This window comes from Anomaloglossus baeobatrachus, chromosome 1, assembly GCF_048569485.1.
Source record: "Anomaloglossus baeobatrachus isolate aAnoBae1 chromosome 1, aAnoBae1.hap1, whole genome shotgun sequence".
Taxonomy (NCBI): Eukaryota; Metazoa; Chordata; class Amphibia; order Anura; family Aromobatidae; genus Anomaloglossus; species Anomaloglossus baeobatrachus.
The window spans coordinates 94833355-94846944 of record NC_134353.1 but is presented as its reverse complement, the minus strand read 5'-3'; the positions used below and the strand labels follow the sequence as shown (position 1 = coordinate 94846944).

Genomic DNA, 13590 nt, shown 5'->3' with positions numbered 1-13590 from the left:
AGTTCTGGGTACATATTGCTAATCCCTGGCTATCCGTCCCTGTATCTAGTAGCATAGATAAAGAGATCTTTAGAAAAAGTATTACTAAAGATTCTTTATCATATGCTAATGAGTGCAGGGACTAGTCCCCTGGGCGTTGGTTCCTCTGGCTTGTGGCCCCCATTAGCACGTTAGTACGCCCCTGTTGGTGTGCTAAAATGCTAATGAATGTGCAGCGTCAGAGGATGATCTCACTCACCTCTCCGCCGCCATCGGATCCGACGGGGGATTTCAGCTCAGTGCACATCACCCTGGAGTTTAGATCATGCGCACTATGAAGCTGGGTGTACGCGTCCCGGCTTCAAACTGAAGTAGTGCGCATAACCCAAACTCCGGGGTCATGCGCACTGAGCCGAAATCCAGTATTGGACACGATGGTGGCGGAGAGGTATGTGAGGTCATCCTGTGACGCTGCACATTCATTAGCATGATAGCACGCCCACAGGGGCATACTAACATGCTTATGGGGGCGACTGGCAAGGGGAACTAATGCCCAGGGGACTAGTCCCCGCACTCATTAGCATAATATAAAAGATCTTTAGAAATACTTTTTCTAAAGATCCCTTTATCTATGCTAGTGTATACAGGGACAGTTAGCCAGGAATTAGCGATATACACCCAGAAGTGCTCATGGTTCTGGGTGTATATTGGACCTGACAGGTTCCCTTTAAATTACAAATAAGAAAACATTGAAACAGCGAATCAAATTGTATAATAAAATCTCGAAATACAATATATACAATTAAGTGTCTCATTCTAAAGTAAATATTTTATAGTATTAAAGTAATTTGAAAAAAGTGAATTAATTCATTTGTGAAAAAGTGCAATTATATTTACTTCACTATATATTTGTGTGTGTGTATATGTATATATATATATATATATATATATATATATATATATATATATATATATATGGTGTGTTTTGGATCATTGTCTAGCTGCATAACCTAAGTGTGCTTCAGCTTGAGGGCACAAGTAGACAAGTAGAGATGGCCGGACATTGTCCTTTAAGACTTTTTGGTAGACAGCAGAATTCATGATTCCATTTACCACAGCAAGTCTTCCTCATCTTGAATCAGCGAAATAGCCCCAGACCATCACACTACCACTACCATATTTTACTGCTGGTGTGATGTTCCATTTCTGAAATGCTGTGTTACTTCTACACCAGATGTTATAGGACATACACCTTCCAAAAAGTTAAACTTTTGTCTCGTCAATCCACAGAGTATTCTCCCAAAAGACTTGGGGATCATCAAGATGTTTTCTGGCAAGGCTGAGACAAGCCTTTTTGTTCTTTTTGCTCAACAGTGGTTTTCGTCTTGGAACTCTGCCATGCAGACCATTTTTGCCCAGTTTCTTTTTTTATTGTGAAGTCACGAACATTGTTCTTAACTGAGGCAAGTGAGGCCTGCACTTCTTTGGATGTAGTTTTGGGGTCTTTTGTGATCTCTTTGGTGAGTCATTTCTGCGCTCTTGGGATAATTTCGGTTGGCCAACCACTCCTGAGAAGGTTCACCAGTGTTCCATGTTTTCACCATTTGTGGATAATGACTTTCACTCTGGTTTGCTGGAGTCCCAAAGCTTTAGAAATTGATTTATAACCTTTTGCAGATTGATAGATCTCAATTACTTTGTTTCTCATCTTGACTTTCTTTGGATCGCAGCACGATATATATCTTTGAGGATCTTTTGGTCTACTTGACTTTGTCAGGCAGGTCCTATTTAAGTGATTTCTTGAAAGAGAACAGGTGTGGCAGTAATCAGTCATTTATGTTTTAAAGGGGGAGGGCAATACTTTTTCACACAGGGCCCTGTAGGTTTCGATTTCTCTTTCCCTTAATTTTCCCTTTTGTGTTTACGTGTGTTATCTTTGTCTAATATTTAGATTTGCTTGTTGATCTGAAACATTTAAGTGTGACAAACATGCAAAGAAATAAGAAATCAGGAAAGGGCAAACACTTTACACTTCACACCACTGTATGTATAAATCTAAAATATATAAATAAATATATATATATATATATATATATATATATATATATATATATATATATATATATAATATAATGTGTCCACCCATATCCTGTCCACCGCCTTGTGAATTTTTCACATTTTAATCATAGCATTTCTGTATGCAAGGTGTCGATTCGCGTTGAATTGATGATGCCCTACAATTTTTTAATTCACTTTTTTTCTCTATCTCGTTCCGTTTTCGAAAATGTTAATTCCGCTGTCTTCCACCAGGTGGCACTATAGGTGGTTTCATTATGTAGCGCATGGCTGCTTTACTATACCTAGACACCACTTCTATGCCTATAGCTGCCGCCGTATATATATATATATATATATATATATATATATATACACTCTTTTTTTAATTTCTGCATGCCTGATATATAGTAGTAATGTAAGACAATAGTATTATAATAGTAATATGATAGTAGAGCATCCTTAAAAAAGCCTGTAAGGGTCCCTGACATCTAACAAACTGCCCCCAATGCCATTTAGGTGTTTCATTCTGGATCCCAATAATGCCCATGTTAGACCAGACAATAGTTATTATTGTAAAAGTGAATTTTTAATGCCATCCTTGGCATTAAAACCCTAAGGCCATAGTCTGGGGAGACTTCTTTCACCAACAGAAATTTGTCACTATATTCTTTAATCACTCCCATCTTGACATCCTCCTCATTTGCCAAGTAATTCCAGATGTGCTTGAAATCTTGGCATTCACGAGACTTCATGTTTGGCCACGCACAATGCTCAATTGAAGCCAGGGAGAGTGCACCTCGAGAGTATAAAAAAATGTAGACAATATGTACAATAAACATGACTAAATGAGTGATCCCAGTGTAGGTTCACAGTATAACATTTCGGAACTGGAGGAGTCATTTTTTTAAAAAAAAAATGATAAGATAGAAGAGACCAGGAAAAACTTTGGATATCATCCTCACAACCCTAACCTGCTAATGTTGAGGAAAGGATGGACCTTGTGCAAGTTTATACTGGTCATAAAAAATTGATAAGCCCAGTGGAGGTGATGTATCTTCTCTGTAGGCTATGCCAGAGGCTCAAAGTATATAGAGTGGTGTTCTTTGAGTGGTGCCCCTTTAAAGAAACCAATCACAGACTAGATTAAGTTCAAACAATTCAACCCTACTGCTAGTACAAATATTTTATTACTTTGGTCACTGTGAGAAGATTTTTTTATAGTTGCAGTTCTTAGATAAGGAACAAAAATGCAAAAAACAAAGTTAGATTCAAACAATGTATTTCTTTTACTCTGAACAGAGTACAACAAGAGAAGTGTAGTAATCATCCGTTTCTGACTCCTGTTTACTCCACATGAGTTGCCCAACTATTCACTTAACTCAGTGGCTATTAAAGTGAATTTGTCATCAGGGTTTTGCTACCTCATCTGAGAACAGCATGCTTGTAGTTAAAGAGACACTGAATCCAACATTGTATCACTTCATTTACTGGCTGGAACTATTCTGACACAGTTTTTGGATTTGACATGCAGAAGAGTTCAGAAAGCTAACCCTGCCAGCACCAAGTTCTGTATGTACATTGTCTATAGACAGTGAGCTGCTTATGACAAGAGAGGGTGTGTCAGACTACCAGGCTGCTGTAGCCCGCACACTGATAATCTGCTGGTGCTGATACAATCATTGCAACTAAACAACAGCATGCAGCTTGATAAGAGAGGCATCACTGAAATATTTTGAAGTATTGAACCCTTACAGCATGCTGTTTTAAGATTACATAGCAAAAAGCTGCTGACAGATTCCCTTTCAGTATTTGTTGAACTCAAATCTAAAGGACCCGTTACACGCTACGATTTATCTGACGATATGTCGTGGGGGGTCACGGTTTTCATGACGCACTTCCGTCATCGTTAGCGACGTCGTTGCGTGTGACACCTACGAGCGACTCAGAACAATTGCAAGCTAGCGAAAATTGTTGATCGTTGACATGTCGTTCATTTTCAAAATATTGTTTGTCGTTGCGAACGCAGCAGACATATTGCTACGTTTGACACCCTGCCAACGACGAACAACATCGTTAGTGCGTCCGTCATGAGCGACGCGGGCGTGTCGTTGCAAGCAATGCTCGACGCCTCCTCCGCTCTGATTGGTGTCACGCCAGGGTGTATGCTGTGGACAATTATACGCCTCTGACGTTGCCGGAATCGTTGGGACGAATGCTGTGTGACGGTGTCCACATGACCACGTTCGTCAAACAATATATCACTGAATGATGTTGCGTCGTTTGTGAGATGGGTACGTGTGACCTCTACAAATCGACCTATGAGTGATCTCGGCAAATTGTAGCAACGATCTGGGCGTGTCACATAACTAATGAGATCGCTAGCGATCTCGTTGTGTGTAAAGCGACCTTAAGTCGACAACACTTTTTCTATCCTCTTCCAAGCACAAATTAACCACTTTGGATATAAGATGCAAGTTTAGGCCATTTTTAAGGACTTTGCACACCCAGTCTTATGCTGCATCTCTTTCCTAGTGCTTATGAATTTGGTAAATAGGAAACTTGACCCACTGATAGCAGGGACCTGAGCTTTGTACTGTGGTCATGCCTTCCTGGTTCTCAAAGATTACATAATTCCCTGCAGGCACAGAAGACTTTCTTGTTATAGCTAAACCCACCAAAGCCAGCAATACTCTCAATGAATTTCAAAATATGTAGAAAAAACTCCAGCACCATATTAGGAATCCAGCCAGGAAAATCAATAAAAAAGTTCTTCTGTTTTATTTAGATCATAATGTTAAAAATACATACAAAATTAAAAAACATGACCAAAACCTGACATAGGTCTCTATGAGTAAGGACCATGTTCTAGAGTCCGAAACATGTCAGGTTTTGGTCATTTTTTTAAATTTTGTATGTATTTTTAACGTTATGATCTAAATAAAACAAGAACTTTTTTTTTCATCTTCCTGGCTGGATTCCTATTATGGTTCTGGAGTTTTTTCTACATATTTTGAAGTTTGTTCCCCTGGGCCTCCAATCCTGGTGATCCTCCGTGCATCAGAGATTCTTTTGCATCTAAGGCATACAATGGTAGGCTGAACATTTTTTTCTCTGGTTTTTGGGTTTTGACTCTCAATGAATACTGTTCTGTGGTGGCACCCACAATACACCTGCAAACCTTTTCCTTCTACAGTCAGCCAGCCAAGTCATGTAGTATGAATAGAGGTAGACCAATTACCTAATTATGTGGTCTGATGAGGACCCAGTCTGCTCAATTTTCTGCAAACCAGCAATTCGTCTCTCCACTACTTGATCCACTCCCTGAAGAAGGTTAGGTCGCCTCTCCAATAATTTATTCAAACCCTGAAGAAAGTTAGGTCGCCTCTCCAATACTTTATTCATACCCTGAAGAAGGTTAGGTTGCCTCTCCCCACTACTTAATTCACCCCTGAAGAAGTTTAGTTTTTTTCAAGCCCCAAGTAAAGCATCAAGTGTTACAGGATCCAACAATCCCAAAGGCCATTAGTAGTTCTTAAAGTCTTAGCACAAAAGCTATACACAGTAGATATTGGTGAAAAACCTCTCTTTTTATCTACACCCCAGTACTCCTTCCCATGTTGTTAACCATTCTAGGCCACTCATCACTTTCACATCCCAACTTTGTGGCAGAGAGAAAGGAAGACTCTTCTACCGACACTAGCCTGTAATAACAATCATCCACCCACAATGTGTATATAATATATTATATTTCAATGCTTATGTTCCAAGGGTGGAGAGTACAGAGTTTACTTGATGGTAAGGACACTTCAATGGCAATGACCAATTATAGAGAAAATTTCCAAAACAGTGTGTAGGACACCTGCTGTGAAATATTGCATCTCTGTGGCCATACTAAGCGTGTTGCTAATAATTATTTCCTTAGCTTCATTCATTCATTCATTCATTCTTCTTATTTCTCTGGCTTTTAGATTCAAATTCAGATGACTTCGATCCTGCTTCCACCAAAAGCAAATATGACTCCATGGATTTTGACAGTTTGCTTAAAGAGGCACAAAGAAGCCTGCGCAGGTAACATGCATCACCACCACGCCCAATGGAATGATGGAGAATACCTCACGGACAACTCGTCCTCCAATAAGAGACTCTTGAAAGTCAAACCTAGGAATTTCTCCTACTTTACACTCTCCGTTCTTCAATGGTTTACATGAACACAGCTGCTGAAGACTAAAGAGGCAAGGGGAAAGCCATGGGTGTCAGATGATTCCTCACTTTCACAGTCGCCGTCGTATCACTCGAATAAAGACGAGACATGCTTTTCATTGGAGATGAAAGTGCCAGCCAACTGTGAACATTTCTTCGCTTAAAACTGATTATTCTGGAAAAGTCGAGAGATCACTATTTATCATGGAAATATTGGAGGATTTGTAAGCTGCTGATGCTCAACTGCAATGCAATCTTTACTGTGTCTAATTTTGATCATCATCCCATAGGAAAAAAATAAAAAAATATATATGTATAAACAAAAAAAAACATTGCAATATAGATAACGCCTTAGTAACTTTTTTTATTGGGAATCTTGTGAAGAAACCTAAAAAAAATATGGCATTTTCAGTACACGCAAGTCTCTTTACTCAACATTACTCTTGGATTCTGACACCCATGCAATTGTCTACAATGTTGTCTTGTCAACATCGAAAGCCTTGTATATGGTCTATTTCACAGCTTGTTCAGCATTATATATATAAATATAAATATATATAAATATATTTTATTTTCTGATGAGTGGTTGTGGTGTTACATAATAAACGAGAGTTGAGTAAAACTATCTGAATCAGTGTCCAGGTAGTTTATACCACTGCATTGTACTGGTCAAGTATTTACAGATGTTCCCTGCTCTTCTGCTTGGGAGATGTGCAAGCGGACATATTGCCCGTGTCTCTGGCAGAGAATGGGTTCTATGGAGTATTTTTATTTTGTGTACATAGAGTATGACTATGTTCTTTATTTGTTACTGCTATGCACTGTAAATGCAGCCTTCTTTTCAATACGGAAAAAAAACAAAAAATTTCTTAAAATCGAGAATATTCAAAATGTTAACTATATAAGGTGAAACACCTGTTGTATACTAATCCATTTAGGAGCTGACTTTATGCTTATATATATTTGATTGTAAGAAGAAACAAAAAAACAAAAATGACAATGTGTGCGTGTTATATTTTTTCTTTTTTTGGGGGGGAGGGGTGCACAATTATCGCTTTAAGCACATTCATCCCTTTTTTTTTTTTTAATTTTTAATTTTCGGTGAGCTTCCATATATACTGTTTCGAGAAGGATTACATTAGCCCGGATAGGCTTTTGTCGCATGGAGAACATGTCTCATCCTTCCGTGTAAAGTGTCTTCATCTGCGGTAATACATAATCAGTTCTAGATTTACCATATCAGAGGTCTTGTTAACGTTCGTAGTGATTTTTTAAAGAAAAATTAATAAATAAAGAAATATATATATATTATTCGTATTATTGTGAGTCAGGAATGAATGTATGATTTGATTACTTTCACGACAGGCCATTGTGCGTTTTTTTTTTCTTCTCCGAGCTGCTGGGTGTCTCAGCACTGTGCACCATATGTGGGTGATAATTTTTTTGTCTAAACACTGTTTAATAAGCCAGTATCTTTTTTTTTTTTTAGTTTTTAGACACTGTTGGAATTTTTTGGCAAAAGCCAATATTTTTACTGTCGTTGCATCCTTTTTAAGAAACTGATATTCCATTCCTTTGTTTACTGAAGACATATTTATCAGTTAACGCTCTCATATTTGTTACAGTAATATGCTGATTAAACAAGATATGGCCAGTTGAAAGGATGCGAACACTCTTCTTAATACTATCACGTGCCGCGGGTGAAATCTCCCGTTGCGCGGATGGTGTTGACTATGCATTAGTGTAGTCTCAGCTCTACCGCTGTACTACTGATCCTTTAAGACGTTGTCTTGGTTAAAAGGAGACCTGTAGGTTTCCTTACGAATAAAGTTCTTATACACTGAATCATTTTAATCTCTTCACGCACAGCTTTTCCCGTATTGCTAACCTTCTTGTGGGTTAACCCTTGTTCCGCCAACTTAATGTATTCAAACACAAGTGGAATTAATTACAAGAACCATGTTTCTTATATCCATCGGCTCACAGCTGACTGAACTCTACGTTACGTGTGGTGCGTGTTTTAGCAATGCAAATATTTTTTCACAAATGTTAATCAGTCACAGTTTTTTGCAACAGTTTGTAAAATCTTTTGGATGAATATTGCTACTATTATAAATGGTTTAAAAGAATACATTTTTAGGAATAATTGGTGAATGTACATGAAAAAAAATATTACTGATTTTGCTAGAATCCTTTTTTTCTGTAATGTAACCAGGTTCAGTGCGAGAAGGTATTGGGACAAGCCATTTGCATCAGGAATTCAGTGCTCTGGTTGCTGCTGCCCACGTCAGCTTGGTGGCTGTCGTGCACAATAAACTGGAGTGCCAAAGATTGTTTAACCTGTCATGATTTTTGAGTCTTTTTTTACCATTTGATACAATTACATTTCAGGAGATTTTGACATCACTAGGGGTCATTTTTCGACAATACAGCTACACAACTGGTTTGTTTCTTTTTAATGTCAGCTTTCCAAAAAGATTCAGATAGTCCTTCACAGTAGCATCTACAAGCTTCCATCTCCTTTCAATCATTTTAACTAAAAACTAGAATGGATTATAGAAGATCCAAAACAAAACACAAATATATTTTTTAGTCCTGTTATCTCCAACATTTCCAATTTCGATGGAAAAGTGTAAATATATTTTTTAGTCCTGTTATCTCCAACATTTACAATTTTGGTGGAAAAGTGCAAATTTGAATCTATAATAACTAACTAAATCATAATCATTCACATGTATTTGGTAAAACCAAAGAAAGCTTTGGATTTTTTAAAGAAATACGTTTCTTTCTCCTTTCTATCTTTTTTACTAAAAACTAGAATGGATCTTAGAAGAACCAAAATAAAACACAAATATATTTCTTAGTCCTGTTATCTTCAACATTTCCAATTTTGGTAGAAAAGTGCAAATTGAAATCTATGATAATTGGTTAAATCATTCACGTGTATTTGGAAAAACCAAATAAGACTTTGGATTTCTCCAAAAAATACGTTTCTTTCTCTTTTCTATCTGTTTAACTAAAAATTAGAATGGATCATAGAATATCCAAAACAAAACACAAATATATTTTTTAGTCCTGTTATCTCCAACATTTTCAATTTCGGTAGAAAAGGGCAAATTGGAATCTATGTTAATTGGTTGAATTATTCACATGTATTTGGAAAACCCAAATAAGTTTTTGCATTTTTCCAAAAATACATTTATTTCTCTTTTCTATCTGTTTGACTAAATGCAAATATATTTCTTTGTCTTGTATTTTCAATATTTCTAATTTTCGTGGAAAAGTGTAAATTTGAATATATAATAACTAGCTAAATCATTCACATGTATTTGGTAAAACCAAAGAAAGCTTTGGATTTTTCAAAGAAATACGTTTCTTTCTCCTTTCTATCTTTTTAACTAAAAATTAGAATGGATCTTAGAAGAACCAAAATAAAACACAAATATATTTCTTAGTCCTGTTATCTCCAACATTTCCAGTTTCGGTGGAAAAGAGCAAATATCTTTCTTAGTCCTGTTATCTCCAACATTTCCAATTTGGGTGGAAAATTGCAAATTGGAATCTATGATAATTGGTTGAATCAGTCACATATATTTGGAATAACCAAAGAAGACTGGATTTTTCCAAAAATCTGTTTCTTTCTCCTTTCTATCTTTTTAACTAAAAACTAGAATGGATCATAAAAGAACCAAAATAAAACACAAATATATTTCTTAGTCCAGTTATTTCCAACATTTCCACCTTCAATGGAAAAGTGCAAATTGGAATCTATGATAATTGGCTGAATCATATTAACATATATTTGTAAAAACCAAAGAAGACTTTGAATTTTTTCAAAAATACGTATCTTTCTCCTCTCTTTTTTTTTTTTTTAACTAAAAACTAGAATGGATTGTAGAAGAAACCAAATGCAAATATATTTCTTAGTCCTGTTATCTCCAACATTTCCAATTTCGGTGGAAAAGTGCCAATTGGAATCTATGATAATTGGCTGAATCAGTCACATATATTTGGAAAAACCAAAGAAGACTTTGTTTTTTTCAAAAATACGTTTCTTTCTCCTTTCTATCTCTTTAACTAAAAACTAGAATGGATCGTAAAAGAACTAAAAGAAAACACAAATATATTTCTTACTCCTGTTACCTCCAACATTTCCAATTTCGATGGAAAGGTGCAAATTGGAATCTATGATAATTGGTTGAATCATATTAACATACATTTGGAAAAAACAAATAAGGCTTTGGAGTTTTCCAAAAATACATTTGCCCAAAAAGTATTTCTTTGTACGAAAATATTTCATATTTTCACAGAAGCTTTCTAGAATCTGTCCATGTCTGATGTGTCTTTTGTTCAACCATAAAACCCAACAAAAACCTCAAACATTTTATGATCCTTTAGTTGTTAATTTTTTCACAAAATTGGTTTCTATATGGATCTCTAGACTTTAGATATGCAACATTATCAAGAAGACACCAATATGCATATTCAAAATGCATTACCAGTCGTGATGAGCTAGCAATAAAATTCTCCATTGCTCGTTACTCAATTCGAGTTTGTCAGACTCTTGGACGAGCTCAACGCGAGTAATGAGCATTATGGAAAGTCAATGATTGGCCTTTTCGGCTCTCCGCCCACATACCACCAGCCATAAACAGAGCACTTCTTTGGGCGTCACACTACATCCGAGAATGTTGTTTCATCCACCAGGAGAGTCATTCAGAGACTGTGAGTGGCTCGCCCTGCGGTGCTTGCACACATTATGCAGTGAAGCAAGCCTGAGTGTTGTGGTCATTTCATGCAAGAAATATCCAAGCACCCATGTTACTCAACCTATCTCCATGAGTACCCGATCACGCTAATGCTCGATCAAGTAACGAGCAGTGCCAAGCATGTTTGCTTATTACTAGTTACCAGGTTGTCGGAGATTTAAAAAAAGTCTTATATTTTACAGATACAGCTCCACTAATATCCATGGGTTGTGTTTGGTAGGGCAGTTCAACCTCATTCTTGGGAATAAGAAAAAACAAAAATGCTACGTCTTCTAGGAAAACTTGTAAATCTTAGCTTTTTCTAATCTCCTACATCTACAGGATAAGCCATGTAGTTTACATTGACACATTTAGTGAAAAATGACCCCTTTTGCTGTCTAAAGTGGGCCTGTCATGTACACACAACGGTGGAAGTTACTTTATTGAACAAACCATTTAACCAATATGCAGCCTACCAATATTCCAGGAAACAATGCCATCATTCTAAGCCACTACCTCACTAATATTTATGAGGCTGGTCTCATAATGATGAGTTACCAGGGCCTACTTCGTCTTGACGAATATTTATAGGCTGTGTTCTCCTGAATATCAATATAAGACAACTCCACCAGGCTGCTTCTATTATATTAATATTGATTTTATGTTCATTTTTTTGTACCATGGCAAATCATCTAACAATTAGTTAAAACGGTCTACACAATGACTGTGTTCATGGTTTATCACCAGCAAATTTTTATTTATTTTTTTTAAATTCCACTGTCCGTAAAATGCCGAAGGCTTTTTTTTTTTTCATTTCAATGTAGATAGATAGCAATAAATAAAAACCTATAAACACACATGTTATTTTCACGGGTTCCCTGTTACATTATAGACAGCTTTAATCCGTGTAATGGTTGTATTTATGTAGGTTACAAAAAAATGCAGGTATTTTATCTTGTTTAATTATGTGATCGCCAAACGAAAACTAAAGTTTACAGATTTTTGTTTTTTTTTCTTTCTCAATTTCTGTTGTACAAAAATAAAAGTATATATTAAAAGCAATAAATTATTTTTAAGAAATCAATGTTTAATATATCATATTATGTGTTGAAGACCAGATGCATTGCCTATTTTGCCTTTAAATTATGTAATCAGATGTTTTAATACATTCTATTTTTTTCCCTGTATTGCTGAAATTGAATTGAACATGTGTGTTGATTTTGTTCCTTTTTAAGCAGATAAAAAATATTGTTGATTTTATTTTAAAATTATTTTTTTTTTCGGCAGACCTGACAATTGTTCTCTCCTAAAATCACAAGTTCCTCTCTGTGTTCAATATATAAAAAAAGAACAGAATTGTGTGTATCTAGGGGCATTTTAACATATTTTGGGATCATATATAATTGGCTGATTTTAAAATTTTTGTGTTTCACATGCATTAAAAAAAATAAAAAAAATCAGATAGACAACATACCACTAACATTCTGTGGATGAAAATAATAATAATGATAATAATAATAATTAAAAAAAAATTAAAATGAAAAAAAATCTAAAATTCTGTAAAATCGCTAGATTTGACGTGTAGTAGCTGCTTTTTTCTGCTTTATTAGTAGTTGAAATTCTATGGCCGTGCCCTCTGTGGAAGAAAAAATAAATAAAAAAAAAAGTAAATTTTAAATATTTTTCAAAAACGTACTATTAAATGTTAGATCTGAAATTTTACAGTAAAGTAGCCTATAAGATTGTGCTAACCATTTTGCCAAAGAAGGTTGCACAGGACGGAACGATTGTGCAGTCGTAGGGAGAGATGTTGGGTCATTGGAAATAAAAAAAAAGAAAGAAATAAAAGCACTTCATCCCCTTTAGATTTAGTTGATAATTATGTGTCCTTTTTGATATTTGTAAATCTGAGAACTTCAATCATTGTAGTTTCAAATCTAACTGATGAACTAGAATAGCCATATACGATAATGTGACGATTCTGAATCTGTACACGCGTGACAGATACTATCAATACTATGAACAACTGACTGGATTGCGCTACTGTAAGATTTGTAGATGAAAATGTACTAATGGTGGTAAAATTGTGCTTAACGGGCAATCAAAGCTTTTAGTTAGCCCACCCCATTGCCCGGGGTTGAGGTTCCACCTGCCAAGTCTACATGTACTGTGGTTTTATTCATTGTATACAAATTCCTGTGATTATTTTTTTAATGTGCAGAACACATTGGCCTCACTGAGCTAATAAAGGGAAACAAATGTTTCAAATAAATACCTGTTTTCTCTCATTTTTCTAAAACAATATGTATTTGGAATGTAAAGTTGATACAATGTTTCTGTCACGCTGTACAAAGGGCTGGTAAGATATAGTACAGCGTATTCCCCACTAGGTGGCAGCAGAGTAGTGAAGGAGAGTCAAAGTAACACTGTAACAGAAAGGAGGCTGAAGTACAACAGAGTAACTTCAGCAGGCAGTTCACAGGCGAACCACCAGGGGGCAATAGGGTAGTCAAGCAGTCAGCGTCTAGCCAGGAAAGTCAAGTCACTGCAAAGGGAGGATCAAAATCAGGTCAGAAAACAGAAACAAAGTCAGATGCCAGGAGAT

At 36.0% G+C, this 13590-nt stretch overlaps 1 protein-coding gene across 3 annotated transcripts in view; it reads left to right on the top strand.

Moving 5' to 3' along the window:
• Window positions 1–13235, top strand: part of PPARGC1A (PPARG coactivator 1 alpha) — a 206617-nt gene extending 193382 nt beyond the window's left edge. For all 3 annotated transcript variants that reach the window (XM_075346931.1, XM_075346930.1, XM_075346932.1), the window contains one exon: window positions 6006–13235. In XM_075346931.1, the coding sequence (XP_075203046.1) occupies window positions 6006–6109 (104 nt within the window). In that variant the 3' untranslated portion in view covers window positions 6110–13235. The remainder of the gene's footprint in view (window positions 1–6005) is intronic.
• The last annotated feature ends 355 nt before the right edge of the window (window positions 13236–13590 follow it).